The sequence below is a fragment of the Salmo salar genome, chromosome ssa19 (assembly GCF_905237065.1).
Source record: "Salmo salar chromosome ssa19, Ssal_v3.1, whole genome shotgun sequence".
NCBI classification, from domain to species: Eukaryota; Metazoa; Chordata; class Actinopteri; order Salmoniformes; family Salmonidae; genus Salmo; species Salmo salar.
In genome coordinates this window covers 18,613,757-18,630,628 of record NC_059460.1, presented here as the reverse complement: position 1 = coordinate 18,630,628, position 16,872 = coordinate 18,613,757, and the positions used below count along the sequence as shown (strand labels likewise).

The 16,872-nt window shown below is 45.3% G+C and overlaps 1 protein-coding gene across 6 annotated transcripts in view; it reads left to right on the top strand.

Annotated features, from left to right (window-relative positions):
- The window catches only part of mpp7a (MAGUK p55 scaffold protein 7a), a 339,487-nt gene that overhangs the window by 164,775 nt on the left and 157,840 nt on the right, over window positions 1-16,872 (top strand). For all 6 annotated transcript variants that reach the window (XM_014157501.2, XM_045702141.1, XM_014157503.2 and 3 more), the window contains one exon: window positions 4,683-4,760. In XM_014157501.2, coding sequence (XP_014012976.1) covers window positions 4,683-4,760 — 78 coding nt within the window. The remainder of the gene's footprint in view (window positions 1-4,682; window positions 4,761-16,872) is intronic.

The window sequence follows — 16,872 nt, the reverse complement described above, 5'->3', positions numbered from 1 at the left end:
TCCTGCCTGTGGATTCTCTAGCTTCCAGGCTGTTGTTTGCGTTCCAAATGGTGCCCTGTATCTTATTTAGTGCATAAATAGGATGCCATGTGTTATGCACCCCTAGCTTCTAGTTCTGCTCTGGGTTTAACTAAGTCTTTGGCCTGGCGTTGCCTGGCTGTTACACAACCTCTGTGTTACAGACCTTTTTCCACAGCCACACAAAAACAGACACACACACTGCCTGCCTGCCAGGAGCGCAAGCAGAGTATTGCTGGTGGACTGAAGAATGTAGGCTATGATATGTAAAGCAGATCGTTATTACTTTAAAATACGTGACGGCGCTGGCTCCGAGCTGTCCCGTTAGGCAGGCAGACGGATGCATTCCTGTCCTCCGCTCTGCTCACGGACAGAGGGACCAGCTGGACGTGGCCCTGTAGTTGTAAATAAAGAAGCATTGCCATCGGATCTCACATTCTAGAGCAGAGAAATTCCACAGTAACTAAGCAGCAGACTGGGTTGGAGTGACTCGGTGTCGGTGGAACTAGCTAAGCAGATGTGATTCTCATTCTGGAATGCTGGAGAGGCGAAGACAGTGACGCTCTTTCTCTGTCTGATTCACCTTGTGTTTCAGAGTGATGGATGGATGTGCTGAAGATGAAGTAACTAGAGCTTCTCCTGTGTCCTTTTATGGGCTGTGCTGTGAGAGTGTCGGAGGGAGATGAACCCTGTAGGCTACCGTAGAACAGCAGAATGAGAGAGTATTTAGCCTAGTCCTCTGTCTGCAATGTGATTCGTACCTGTTATCAGAAGTATCCTTGAGATGGGTCCAAAGCTCCATCCCAAGCTCCAGCCCTAGTCTCAAAGCCCCAGCCCTAGTCTCAAAGCTCCAGCCCTAGTCTCAAAGCTCCAGCCCTAGTCTCAAAGCTCCAGCCCTAGTCTCAAAGCCCCAGCCCTAGTCTCAAAGCCCCAGCCCTAGTCTCAAAGCCCCAGCCCTAGTCTCAAAGCCCCAGCCCTAGTCTCAAAGCCCCAGCCCTAGTCTCAAAGCCCCAGCCCTAGTCTCAAAGCTCCATCCCCAGCCCAAGTGTCAAAGCTCAGTAAGAGCACAGGAGGAGCAGCCGTCAGGCTCCCCAGTTTAGCGCTCCACTCCCCAGATTAGTAATCACACACACCCACACAGAGCACCGTCCCTGCACGCTCCCCTCCCCAGATTACCAGGGGACACGCCTAATGCGGTGTTTTATGGCCGAGTAATGTGATTTATCTTGGGGATTGGAACCCTTGTTGGGGACCAGATCTCCTGTACTGTTACTGCTCTGTGCTGGTACAATAGCCTACAGCCTTAAACCTGACCCGGTAACAATGCTGCTCTTGTCTTACGCTCTTTCTGTCTGGCTGTCTGGGACTGAGACACTGGATCATTTAGCTCCAGAGACCTCCTGGCTGAATCCGATACTGGTACCACAATATAAAGACAATATTAAATATATAAGCCATAGAAAATGATCTAATCTATGGTCAATATCAGTGGTTCCCTAACTTTTTTTAACCATAGCAAACCTTGATGGGATAAAAAAAATGCTGCTGCACACCTAAAATGTCCCTATTAATTGATTTAGTGATATTGACTGATATTTTCGGTGACCAAGGTTTTCTATAGATTAAATAGGATTTATTTGAACTATTCTCATGTTTTGTGTACCCCCTTTAAGAGCGTCCAGCAATCCACGCCACAGTGAAAAAAATGTTACTCCGGTAAAATAGGTCATTTTTTTGTTGTTGCAAGAGACTATCAGTTTTCTGCATTGTAAAGGTGCAACTACTGACACAAAGCCATGTTCCGTTTGGTTTCTACAGCAGATGCTGGGGTTCAGGTCAACCTAATCAGACTTGCTTGTGCTAATGGTTCTCACACAATGACTATGCTGGTGATGTGCACTGCTCAAATGATACAGATGTAACCATGTGCCATGCAATATATTGTCTGAGTGGCACTGGTCCTTCCAGTCAAAATTCCATGTACGTTTATAAGTGACTGTTCCAAAAAATTAGGAAACGTTTTGCGGCCCACCTGAGTTCCTCAAGGCACACCGGTTAAAAACCACTGGTCTTTATGGCACTTCCAAAATGTATGCCCTTCTCCTAGTGTAGCTATGTTGGAACCTATTTCCCTTCTATAAAAACCAGCACGTTCACTCTGCAATCCTCTGCATACGTTTTAATTTATCAAGACTAACAGCATGTTGTTTTGTTCAAATATACCATTTTAAACCCCCCTCCATTTTTTACCCTTTCTGTGACAGCAATTATTAGCCATTGAAAGTGACGTTAGAGGAGACTAATTCCATCCTGCGTGTGGCGTAATTTACACATTCGTCCCATGCAGGCGCATTCCTGTTTTTATTCACACACGCAGGCTGTGGCGTTGTCCGGGTAACATAGTTCTCATAAAGCCAGAGAAGTTTTAATTACACAGCAACTGTAGTTGTTAACAACGTGTCAGAAAACAAACCCTTCCCCCAAACTCTCCTCCTCCTCCTCCTAGTGAGTGATTCTCTGGTTGTGGTCTGTCACTGCTCCATGTCTGCAGAGAGAGGGAGAGTATTGGAGAGAGGGGGACAGAGAGAGGGAGTGAGAAAGAAAGATTGAGTGAGTGCCGTTCTGCGTAGGCCCTCCAGGCACCTAGCCGTTCCAAGCTCCAGGGCCAGGCCTCTTCTGTCATTGTCACCCCAGCCAGAGGGCTCTCTCCTCCAGCCTCGTGGTGCTGGAATGTAGGCTGGCTGCTGGGACATCTAGGAATGATCCAGGGCTGTCACTCAACCCTTGGCCCAGCTCCACACCCTGGTCCTGGGATAGAGGCATGGAGCGAGAGGCAGTAGATGGGTGGTTGTCCCTCTGATTTGCTGATAGGCCCTGACAACATCCTGTTTTGTTGTGGCATTCTTTGGCAGCAGTTCATACATCACACATGACGGGGTGCATTCGTAAATTCAATCTGGAGTGTCAGAGTGCACTCTGGGCAGTGCACTCTGGGCAATGCACTCTGGGCATTCGGAGCGTTCAGAGTGCACACTAGACGCTCTGGCCGAGGAGTAGGGTTGATCCGAGCGTTCTGACCTCACAACGGCAGTCAAGCACCCAAGCTAATTGGCTAACGTTGGCTAATTTGCTAGCTACTTCCAGAAACAAATGAGAACCCCTCACTCTGACCATTTTACTCACCCTAGCAGAGCTGGTTAGGCTGTTCATGTTAACCAGAGCTTTGGTGACTGTAACTGTGCTGCTGGCAACAATTTAATTTCGCTTTTTGCCAACGTTTACCAACACCGGCCATATTCAACGGGTGTGGAGCATTTTGTAAATTCATCAGTTATTCTGGGCTCTGGCACACTCAGACGCGAGTGCTCTGAAATCGGAGTAGATAGCCAGAGTGAATTTATGAACGCACCCAGGAGTGTCAGCTGGGTTGGATGTCACTGACACATCTAATCATAATGATATTATCAGCTTCTCTCTCTCTATCTCTCTTTCTGTCTCACAATTCAATTCAAGGAGCTTTATTGGCATGGGAAACATATGTTAACATTGCCAAAGTTAGTGAGTTAGATCATATACAAAAGTGAAATAAACAATAAAAATGAACAGTAAACATTACACTCACAGAAGTTCCAAAAGAATGAAGACATTACAAATGTCATTTTATGTATATATACAGTGTTGTAACGATATACAAATGGTTGAAAATAAATAAGCATAAATATGGGTTGTATTTACAATGGTGTTTGTTCTTCACTGGTTGACCTTTTCTTGTGGCAACAGATCACAAATCTTGCTGCTGTGATGGCACACTGTGATGGCTTTGTTATGGAAGGTTTGGGAATCACTTCCTTTTAGGTCGTTGTAGAATTTAACGGCTCTTTTCTGGATTTTGATAATTAGCGAGTATTGGCCTAGTTCTGCTCTGCATGTGTTATTTGGTGTTCTACATTGTAGACGGGGGATATTTTTGCAGAATTCTGCATGCAGAGTCTCAATTTGGTGTTTGTGAGCGGACCCCAGACCTCACAACCATAAAGGGCAATGGGTTCTATAACTGATTCAAGTATTTTTTGTGGAAATTACCTGTGGCGCTGATGTTTAGGCCAAGTTAAGTAGAGTTTTTTTGTGTGCTCTAGGGCAACAGTGTCTATCTCTCTCTTTCTCTCTCTTTAACCCCTCTCTCTTTTTCTCTCTCTCTCTCTCTCTCTCTCTCTCTCTCTGTCTCTCTGTCTCTCTGTCTCTCTGCCTGCGTGTTTCATCTTTAGCCTGTCTCTCTCTATGTGTGTGTGTCTGTGTAAAGTGTTGAAACATATGTTATTTTTCCAGTTTATTTTCCTGTCCTGGGACTAAATTGTATTGTGGTGCTGCGGTCCTATATTGATAGTATTTAGTGAAGCTGTTGAAATGTTTAGTAATCGGTAACCACCAGATCTTATCCAGTAGGTGGAGGAGAGCAGGATTGATGGTACAGTTTGGAAAATGAACTGAAAAGCACTAAAGCAGTCTGTTGTGCTCCGGGAGGCTTCTGGGAATGACTTTCTTTTGTGTGTGGGGGGGGGTGGCCTCCCCCTCTCTGACCACAACCCACAACAGTCTCTTCTTTCTTTCTCCTAGTCTCTCCTTTCTTTCTCTTAATCTCTCCTTTCTTTCGGTCTCTCCTTCAGATCCATGAGAGACTGCAGCACTATGAGGAGCGTAGTCCTGCCCCCATCCTGGACAGTGCTGGCTCCCTGGCCACTGACGTAAGTAGCTCCCCCTCGCCCCGGGTTTACACACACACACCACACACACACACACACACACACACACACACACACACACACACACACACACACACACACACACAGTACACACACACACACAGTACACACACACACACAGTACACACACAGTACACCCATACACACACCCTACCCCCGCTGAGTTTCCCGCTGGGAATCAGATGATGTTTCACTGTTGTTATTTCTCCTCCTGCGACCTTTCACCTCTCTTCATGTAGCTACCTGGCTCCTCTCACTCTCAGAATGATATGACACGCCTTTTCCAATAACACTGCACCCTTAAATCCCATCTCTCCCTCCTCTAACTCTCATCTCTCCCTCTCATCTCTCTCCTTTCTCCCCCTCTTCTCCTTGACCTATCCCCCCCCGCCCCTACTTTCTCCCCCGCTTCTTCCCATACGTCTAGCTGCTACGGAATAGAAAATCCATCTCCCATGGCCCCAGGGAACAAGTGATCATTTTCAAAGGGCAAAAGGAAGGAGGGATACAGTGAAAAAGGGCAACAATTCAGAGGAAGGTTAAAAGATGGATGAGAACGTCAGGGCAGAGGACAGGAAGAGACAAAGCGACAGATGAAAGAGGAGAAATGACTCGGGGAGCATAAATATAGGAGAGAAGCGAGAGAGGCGGTGACACACCATCACCTGTGGCACACGGCCTCGTCAATTTATTAACCTGTCGTCCTCTCCCCAAAATGCCAGCACTCTGTGTGTGCGTGCATGACAGAGTACCAACATGGCTGCCAGTGATGGGTTATTTCCTTCCATCATCTGTACGGCCGTTAGACTCTCTGCTCCTCTCATCATCAGAGCCCTGAAAACCCTTCTCTGTCATTATTAACTAAACATCTATCTGACATTGTGTTGGTGCTGCTTCTCCCTATTGGTCAGTAATGGAACTAGCAGCGTTACACACACTGATCCAGTCTGGTTTAGTAATGTAAGCAGTGGTTTAATGATGGCTGGTTGTGATTTAAATCCCCTGTTGGGTTTATTGTAATCAAAGTGCTGTGGAGTATTCCTCATCTCCTTCTGAAGAGCACTGAGGAGGCCTGAGGAGAGAGGAGAGCGAGGCAGAGAGAGTCGAAGGGATCTGAGAGAAAGAGAGAGGTGGAGTGTGTCTTGTGGGTTATTTTATGGCTTGGCTGGGCTGGCTGTGTGTTTCTTTCGCTGAGGGTGCCTAGCCTGAGTCTCAGGACTGTTGTTGCTGTCTTGCAAACTCCATTGCTGTCATTGTTAAGCGGCATGTCGTGACAATGACCGCACAAACAGCCCTGGGACTGGAGAGACTGGTCTGGCCTGGTCTGGTCTGGCCCAGAGAAACTCTAGGAGACCGATGGCTGGATGACAGACAGAGCCCAGGTCACCGGGTCCACAACACAGCACCAGGGACATAGTGTTACAATACTGCTGTTTTTCTATTGTGTGTGTGTGAGGGAGAGAGAGAGACAACTTAGTTTATTTTTCCTTCTCCCTCTCTCCCTCCATGGGTCATGGCAAGCGTCCTTCTCTGTATTTATTTAAGGGAGCCACCTATCAGCCCCCCATTCATTTTTAAAATGACTGCGTTTGGAATGTGCGCTTCCTCGTAAATGCTGTGAGAAACCTCAGATATCAGCATAAAGATGATTTATCAAAGTGGTCCGGAGTGACAGAGCCACCAACCAGAACCATTCAGAGCACTTGTGTTTCTAAGAACTGTGTGTGTTTTTAAGAAGTATCCCTTTTCAACCGCATCGTCTCTCCGAGCGCGAAATGAAACCTATTGAAGTCATTGTGTGTACTAGAGTGTAAGGTATTAAACTGCTTTAGTAGAGGAAGTCTTGGTGAAATTCATTTTGGGGTTGAGTTTCGGTTATGGAGGTTGAATTTATTGCCTCACATAAAATGACACTTCAACCCCTGTCTGCCCTCGTGCACTGTCTAGAGCGGTCTCAGCAGGTGACTCCATCCACAGACCCACCAGACCTTTACTGCTGCTGCTATAGGACAGACCTCATGAGTCCTTACAATACCTGGCTGGCTTGATGAAATACTATTACACACGCGCAACCACATGCATGCATGCACACACACACACACACACACACACACACACACACACACACACACACACACACACACATAAAAGGCCCATAAACTCACAAGCACAAATTCATTACACACAAGACCACAGCTCCCATCAAATGTCTGTCTCGTTTACCCTGGCCCTCTCCTCTGTTGGTTGTCCTCCCATCCTCTCTAGTCTGTCATTCTCCAGACTGGCCACCAGGGGGGCCCAGAGAGAACCTCTCTCTTCTCTCTCTCCACACTGACTGTCATTCCACAGTTACAATGCATTGATTCACAGGTAACTGCCAAAATAAAGGAAACTCTTGAGTAAATGAGGGAAACAAAGTATATTGAAAGCAGGTGCTTCCACACAGGTGTGGTTCCTGAGGTACTTAAGCAGTCAAACCATCATGCTTAAGGTCATGTGGGTCAGTCATCAGATCTCAACCCAATTGAGCGTTTTCTACCACCATCAACAAAATATGGATTTTCTTGTGGAAAAATGTTGCATCCCTCCAATAGAGTTCCAGACATTTCTAGAATCTTTGCCAAGGTGCATTGAAGCTGTTCTGTCTCGTGGTGGCCCAACGCCCTTTATGTTGGCGTTTCCTTTATTTTGGCATTTACCTGTACCATCATGATCTTTGTCTTAAAGAAGTGTTACAAATGCAGAAGTGAACACAAACTGACAAATATTGTCCGTGTATATGAATGTTGAAGTGATTTCCATTGGATCTTTCAGGTAAGTAATTGCCATTTGGACAGACAGACCTGAAGACGTTGATGTTCCCTTCAGTCTCTTCACCTTCAGTCTCATGGTGTCATCCAGCACCAAGCCCGTTTTAGCATGTCCAGGAGACAGAACCATGCATTTACCTTCTGTTGTGGAAACATCTGGTGTAAAATTCAATCACAAAAAGACGAGCTTTAATTGAACAAGATGTGCACATCGGTTATAGCCAGACGCAGGTTTTTTATTTGTGTTTGAAATAACGTAATGGGCTTCATGGCCGCGGGAACCGTAAACTCAGTGCTCCACATCAAGCCTGTCTAAACAGACATCAGTGTGGGGCTGGCCATGGGGTTACGACTGAAATACACTCAGCCACAATCCACAAAGTAGACACACACACACACACACACACACACACATACACACACACACACACACACACACACACACACACACACACACACACACACACACACACACACACACACACACACACACACACACACACACACACACACACACACACACACACACACACACACAGAGAGAGAATGGAAAGTGTGATTGTAGCATAGAAGCATGAAGGTAGTATAGAGTATGTTGTGTCATCTTTCTTCCCTAGTGAGTTATGAGCTAAAGCCTTTAATAAGACAATAAAAGGACCTGTTCTCTCTCTCTCTCTCTCGTAGCAGTTCACTTTGGCAAGGGATGATGTCTGTACAGAGCAAGATGCTCACAACCTCATCTTTATTTTTCTCTCGCTCTCTCACACACACTTAAGCTCCCGTCTGTCTCTTCAGAGGGCAACAGCAGTGCAGTAGTGACTCTCTCTGTCTCTGTCTCTCTGTCTCTGTCCCTCTGCCTCTGTGTGTGTGTGTGATGAAGTGTACTCCTGGGATAGACTGGGGGGGCCAGTGACATTGACCTGGGTCTACTGGGCTGTCCCTTAACCCACCTGGCAGCTCTCTGTCCCTGGAGGGGACTCACCAAGTGGAAAACCCCCTCCAGGACACGCTTCTTTGTCACAGAAGAGGTGAGAGGGCCTCCACGGCCCTTTCCTTCACCCCTGCTGCCCTTGTACCTCACCCCTACCTGACTGCTACCTCACCCTGGACATCATTAGTCAAACATCCTCCGCTCTTTTCCTCTGTAATCATCACACACTAGTTTGTGTGTGTGTGTGTGTGTGAGAGGATGATGTTCGTTGAACTGTTCCCCCCTGGCTTTAGACCCCCGTGAACTGAAAAATATGCAGTCAGTCTACTGGTGGTCGCTTGCTCAGAGCAACAGAGAGCAGGGTGTGTGTCAGGGTTAGGGGTCAATTCATTTTCTATTCCAGTCAATTCAGAAGGTTTACCAAATTCCACTTCCCCATTTTCCCCATTGAACAGCATCGACGATAATTGGAATTTGAATTTCGGTGTACTTACTGAATTGACTGGAATTTAAATGGATTGACCCCAACCCTGGTGTGTGGGTTTTTTGGTCCTCCCCTCCTCCTCCCACATCCTCCTCCTCTTGTCCCTGCCAGTGGGAGGATTCTCAGAGCTCTTGTGATTTTTCACCGGGGCTCGTTGAACAGACGCAGTTCAGGCGGTTCTCCTCCTCATCCCCGTTCACTAACAAGTGGCCCTTTGTCTGGGCACTCAGCCGCTCCTTCGCCGCTTCTCTCCAGCCTTCCTCACCCCCAGGGAACCACGGCTCTCTCTGCCAGAGCACCCATAAATCAGCTCCTGTCCAGCCCACGGAGATGAGCCCGGCCACCCCCTCTAGACAACCAGACAACCACGGGCCTGGTCCAGGCAGCAGCCCACCAAGTTTGAGTCTGGGCCCGTGGCTTTGGCTCTGGTGCTGAAGCAGAGCGTATTAGGGAGACATCAGATTGATGGGCTGTCTCTCTTCATGCTGCCTGGCGGCCCTCAGCACACAGACAGGGATTATTACCTCTTGAGCATGACCTCAGCCTCTTTTTGTCTGGCCTTGTTACATACTGACCAAACTGCTCGCGCGCCTGCTGATTTTGTACCCCCACACCAGACATGATCAGGCCACGCACGCAGGTTGAAATATCAACAACTCAGAACCAATTATATTCGTTTTTCGGACATGTCGAAAAGCATTAAACATTTATGGCAATTTAGCTAGCTAGCCTGCGGTTGCTAGCTAATTTGTCCTGGGATATAAACATTGGGTTGTTATTTTACCTGAAATGCACAAGGTCCTCTACTCCGAGAATTAATCCAAAGATAAAACTGTAAACCAAATTAGTTTCTCTTAATCTCTCCTCCTTCCTTCAGGCTTTTTCTTGTCATTTTGGACTTAATATGGCGGTTGGCAACCAACCTTACAGCATTACTACAACCTACCAGAGTATTTGTTATTTTTGGTATTTTATTAGGATCCCCATTAGCTGTTGCAAAAGCAGCAACTACTCTTCCTGGGGTCCATACAAAACATGAAACATAATACAGAATTACATAATACAGAACATCAATAGACAAGAACAGCTCAAGAACAGAACTACATCGTTTTTTGAAACCAGATGTGCTGTTTATTTGAGCAATATGAGATGGAAAGAAGTTCCATACAATGAGGGTTCTATATAATACTGTACGCTTTCTTGAATTTGTTCTGGAGGGATAAGTGTGTGTGTGTGTCAGAGCTGTGTGTAAGTTGACTATGCAAACAATTTGGGATTTTTAACACATGAAGGTTTCTTATAAAAAGAAGTGATGCAGTCAGTCTCTCCTCAACTCTTAGACAAGACTGGCATGCAGAGTATTTATATCAGCCCTCTGATTACAATTAAGAGCAATACGCGCTGCTCTGTTCTGGGCCAGCTGCAGCTTAACTAGGTCTTTCCTTGCAGCACTGGACCACACGACTGGACAATAATCAAGATTAGACAAAACTAGAGCCTGCAGAACTTGCTTTTTTGAGTGTGGTGTCAAAAAAGCAGAGCATCTCTTTATTACGGACAGACCTCTCCCCATCGTTACAACCATTGAATCTATATCTTTTGTCCATGACAGTTTACAATCTAAGGTAATGCCAAGTAATTTAGTCTCCTCAACTTGTTCAACAGCCACACCATTCATTACCAGATGCAGCTGAGGTCTACAACTTAAGGAATGATTTGGACCAAATACAATGCTCTTTGTTTTAGAGATGTTCAGGACCAGTTTATTACTGGCCACCCATTCCAAAACAGACTGCAACTCTCTGTTAAGGGTTTCAGTGACTTCATTTGCTGTGGTTTGCTGATGCATATATGGTTGAATCATCAGCATACGTGGACACATGCTTTGTTTAATGCCAGTGGCAGGTCATTGGTAAAAATAGAAGATTGGAGAGCCTAGAGAGCTGCCCTGCGGTACACCACCCTTTACATGTTTGACATTAGAGAAGCTTCCATTAAAGAAAACCCTCTGAGTTCTTAACTCAGCAAAAAAAGAAATGTCCTCTCACTGTCAACTGCGTTTATTTTCAGCAAACTTAACATGTGTAAATATTTGTATGAACATAACAAGATTCCACAACTGAGACATAAACTGAACAGGTTCCACAGACGTGACTAACAGAAATGGAATAATGTGTCCCTGATCAAAGGGCGGGGGCCAAAATCAAAAGTAACAGTCAGTATCTGGTGTGGCCACCAGCTGCACTAAGTACTGCAGTGCATCTCCTCCTCATGGACTGCACCAGATTTGCCAGTTCTTGTTGTGAGATGTTACTCTACTCTTCCACCAAGGCACCTGCAAGTTCCTGGACATTTCTGTGGGGAATGGCCCTAGCCCTCACCCTCCGATCCAACAGGTCCCAGACGTGCTCAATGGGATTGAGATCCGGGCTCTTCGCTGGCCATGGCAGAACACTGACATTCCTGTCTTGCAGGAAATCACGCACATAACTAGCAGTATGGCTGGTGGCATTATCATGCTGGAGGGTCATGTCAGGATGAGCCTGCAGGAAGAGATCCTCCTCCCTCATGTGGTAATCTTCCATGTAATGCACAGCGTTGATATTGCCTGCAATGGCAACAAGCTCAGTCCGATGATGCTGTGACACACCGCCCCAGACCATGACGGACACTCCACCTCCAAATCAATCCCGCTCCAGAGTACAGGCCTCGGTGTAACACTCATTCCTTCGACGATAAACGCAAATCAGACCATCACCCCTGGTGAGACAAAACCTTTTTGCCAGTCCTGTCTGGTCCAGCAATGGTGGGTTTGTGCCCGTGGGTGACGTTGTTGCCGGTGATGTCTGGTGAGGACCTGCCTTACAACAGGCCTTCAAGCCCTCAGTCCAGCCTCTCTCAGCCTATTGCGGACAGTCTGAGCACTGATGGAGGGATTGTGCATTCCTGGTGTAACTCGGGTAGTTGTTGTTGCCATCCTGTACCTGTCCCACAGGTGTGATGTTCGGATGTACCGATCCTGTGCAGGTGTTGTTACAAGTGGTCTGCCACAGCGAGGATGATCAGCTGTCCGTCCTGTCTCCCTGTAGCGCTGTCTTAGGCGTCTCACAGTACGGACATTGCAATTTATTTCCCTGGCCACATCTGCAGTCCTCATGCCTCCTTGCAGCATGCCTAAGGCACATTCACGCAGATGAGCAGGGACCCTGAGAATCTTTCTTTTGGTGTTTTTCAGAGTCAGTAGAAAGGCCTCTTTAGTGTCCTAAGTCTTCATAACTGTGACCTTAATTTCCTACCGTCTGTAAGCTGTTAGTGTCTTAACGACCGTTCCACAGGTGCATCTTCTTCAATTGTTTACGGGTCATTGAACAAGCATGGGAAACAGCGTTTAAACCCTTTACAATGAAGATCTGTGAAGTTATTTGGATTTTTACAAATTATCTTTGAAAGACAGGGTCCTGAAAAAGGGCAGTTTCTTTTTTTGCTGAGTTGAGATAGATAGCAATTTCTTTGAACCAGTCATCAGTCATTTGTGTCAGTGCAGTACATGTTGAGTGCCTTTATCTATAAGCATGATGAAAGTCTGTTGTTAATTTCTTTACAGAGAAATAGCATTGTATTTGGTCAAACACAATTTTTTCAAACAGTTTGCAGAGAGCTGGCAGCAAGCTTAGGTCCGATGTTAGAACCAGTAAAGGCCGCTTTACCACTCTTGGGTAGTGGAATTACTTTGGCTTCCCTCCAGGCCTGAGGACAAAGACTTTCCTCTAGGCTCAGATTAAAGATATGACAGATAGGAGTGGCTATAGAGTCAGCTACCATCCTCAGTAGCTTTCCATCCAAGTTGTCCATGCCAGGAGGTTTGTCATTATTGATCGATAACAATAATTGTCACACTCTCCCACACTAACTTTACAACATTCAAACTTGCAATGCTTTTCTTTCATTATTAGTTTTTTATGCATGAATATGATGGCTCACTATTCGTTGTTTGCCCACTTTGCCATTGAAGTAATCATTCAAATATTTGGCAACATCAAATGGTTTTGTGATGAATAAGCCATCTGATTCGATGAAAGATGGAGTTGAATTTGTCTTTCTGCTCAGAATTTAATTTGAAGTGCTCCAAAGTTTTTTTCCATCATTCTTTGATCTTGGCTTCATAATTTAGTTTTTTGTTGTCGTTGAGTGTAGTTACATAATATCTCAATTTGCAGTAAGCCAGCCAGTCAGATGTGCAGCCAGACTTATTAGCCACTTATTTTGCCCCATCTCTTTCAACCAAACAGTTTTTCAATTCCTCAATCAATCCATGGAGCCCTACCAGTTCTAACAGTCAGTTTCTTAACAGGTGCATGTTTATCAGTAATTGGAAGAAGCAATTTCATAAATTCATCAAGTGCAGCGTCTGGATGCTCCTCATTAATCACATCAGACCAACACATATTTTTAGCATCATCCACATAAGAGTCTGTAAGGGCTGTCTGAAGAGAGAGTGGACCAAAACGCAGCGGAGTTAGTGTTCATCATTTAATATTTAATTGAACAGCGTGAACACTATACAAAAACAAGAAAAGAGAAAACCGACAGCCAACAGTCCTGTCAGGTGCAAACACTAACAGAAACAATTACCCACAAAACCCAAAGGAAAAACATGCTCCTTATGTGTGACTCCCAATCAGCAACAACGAGCTTCAGCTGTGCCTGATTGGGAGCCACACATGGCCCAAAACAAAGAAATACAAAAACATAGAAAAAGGAACATAGAACGCCCACCCAATGTAACACCCTGGCCTAACCAGAATAAAGAACAAAAAACCCCTCTCTATGGCCAGGGCGTTACAGAGTCACAGCAAAATCTTTTGTATGATCTTTTATACACTATTTTAGGCCCAGCTGTTGGAATTTTGGCTTTTCTGGATATAGCCACTATATTGTGATCACTGCATGGGTACAGATACAGCTTTAGAACAAAGTTCTAGAGTATTAGTAAAAATGTGATCGATACATGTGGATGATCTTGTTCCTGTAGTGTTTGTAAACACCCTGGTAGGTTGATTAATAACCTGAACCAGATTACAGGCACTGGCTACAGTAAGAAGCTTCCTCTTGAGCGGACAGCTTGATGAAAACCAGTCAATATTCAGGTCCCCAAGAAAGTAGACCTCTCTGTTTACATCACATACACTATCAAGCATTTCACACATATTATTTAGATAATGACTGTAAGCACTTGGTGGCCTATAGCAACACCCCAAAATAAAAGGCTTTAGATGAGCCAAGTGATCCTGCAACCACAACACTTCAATAACACTTGACATAAGATCTTCTCTAAGCATTACAGAGATATGGCTCAGCAAAACCTCCCCCATAAGCATTTCTGTCTCTTCTATAGATGTTATATCCATGTGTTGCTATTGCTGCATCATCAAATGCATTATCTAAGTGCATCACAGGCATGGCTAATATATGAATGTTATCTAATGTTAGCAAGTTACTGATTTCATGAACCTTATTTCTAAGGCTACATACATTAATATGGGCTATTTTCAGCCCTTTCCTGGGTAGCTTATCAGAGATAGACATAATACAGAAAAGAGCAAACAAAGCAAGAGAAAAAATATATACATTCAGCAGTCCATTTATCAATTAGTGTGTGTGCTGCGAGGTTGAGTCTACGAATCCATAGGCTTGGCTCTGTTATCCCTTCCAGGCTTCTGGGAGGGAGGGTGGACAATGAGCCTGTCATAGAGGATGTACGCAATGTCCCCACGTGCTCTGGCAGCTTTCATGGCTGGGATCAGTTCTTTCCTCTTCTGGCGCACAGCTTCAGGATAGTCCTCGTTGTGGAAGATATACGTTCCTATCAAGTTCTTGGCTCCAGAACAGCTATCTTGTCCTTGAACCTCAGGAACTTGACCCGTGGGTTTTCCAGTCCTGTGGGCGCTCTCCACCTCAATCTTCCTGTGGTCCATCTTCAGTTTCTCAGAGATCATTTCCCTCACTTTATCCTCAGAATCTGTCCAGGTCTCATGTGGAGATTCTGTAATTCCGTCCACAACCGTGTTGTTCTGCCTTGATTGTCCCTCGAGATTACAATGACATACATCAGATTATCATGAATTCACACACAGAACTGATGTCCTTTCAATGACTTTCAGATTGCTGTCATCTTGCCGTTCTCCTGTTTCAACTCATCGACTCACCGTTCTACTTATTCAACTCAACATAGGTTATGCTGTTACTACTCGCAGTTCCAGACAGGGCAGGTCACGGGGAAAATTGAAAACAACAAACAGCAGGGATCTAGACAGCCACAAACCCTGGACAATCTGCGGTCCTAGCCACCATGGCTAACCGCGTCATGGGTTGCGTTCAAGAACCTTGCTGGCTTGATATGCAGCTAGCTAGCAGCTGGGCTAGCTGCAACGCCAAATAGCTCCTCAGACCTGTCCTTTGTCGGCAGGATCACTGGAAAGAGACGACCAGTCCCAGCAACTGATGCCAACTGTGTCGCGGGATCCAAACTAAGAAGCTACAGTGGCAAGAAAAGTATGTGAACCCTTTGGAGTTACCTGGACTGCTGCATAAATTGGTCATACAATTTCAACTAACTTCATCTATGTCACAACAATAGACAAACACAGTCTGCTTAAACTAATAATACACAAACAATTATATGTTTTCATGTCTTTATTGAACACGCCGTGTAAACATTCACAGTGCAGGGTGGGAAAAGTATGTGAACCCTTGGATTTAATAACTGGTTGACCTTCCTTTGGCAGCAATAACCTCAACATTTTCTGTAGTTGTGGCTCAGACCTGCACAACGGTCAGGAGGAATTTTGGACCATTCCTCTTTACAAAACTGTTTCAGCTCAGCAATATTCTTGGGATGTCTGGTGTGAACTGCTCTCGAGGTCATGCCACAGCATCTCAATCGGGTTGAGGTCAGAAATGACTAGGCCACTCAAAGGTGTATTTTCTTCTATTGAAGCCATTCTGTTGTTGATTTACTTCTGTGTTTTGGGTCGTTGAACTGTTGCATCATCCAACTTCTGTTGAGCTTCAATTGGCAAACAGATAGCCTTACATTCTCCTGCAAAATGTCTTGATAAACTTAGGAATCCATTTTTCCATCGATGATAGCAAGCTGTCCAGGCCCTGAGGCAGCAAAGCAGCCTCAAACCATGATGCTCCCGCCACTATACTTTACAGTTGGATGAGGTTTTGATGTTGGTGTGCTGTGCCTTTTTTTCTCCACACAGTGTTGTGTGTTCCTTCCAAACAACTCAACTGTAGTTTCATCTGTCCACAGAATGTTTTGCCAGTAGCTCTGTGGAACATCCAGGTGCACTTTTGCAAACTTCAGATGTGCAGCAATATATATATTTCTTCCATGATGTCCTCCCATGAACACCATTCTTGTTTAGTGTTTTGCATATTGTAGACTCATCAACAGAGATGTTAGCATGTTCCAGAGATTTCTGTAAGTCTTTAGCTGACACTCCAGGATTCTTCTTAACCTCATTGAGCATTCAGCGCTGTGCTCTTGCAGTCATCTTTGCAAGACGGCCACTCCTAGGGAGAGTAGCAACATTGCTGAACTTTCTCCGACAATAGACAATTTGTCTTGATGAACATCAAGGCTTTTAGAGATCTCTTTTGTTCGAGGTATGGTTCACATCAGGCAATGCTTCTTGTGAATAGCAAACTCAAAATGTTGAGTGTTTTTTTTTATAGGGCACGGCAGCTCTAACCAACATCTCCAATCTCGTCTCATTGATTGGACTCCAGGTTAGCTGACTCCTGACTCCAATTAGCTTTTGGAAAAGTCATTAGCCTAGGGGTTCATATACTTTTTCCAAC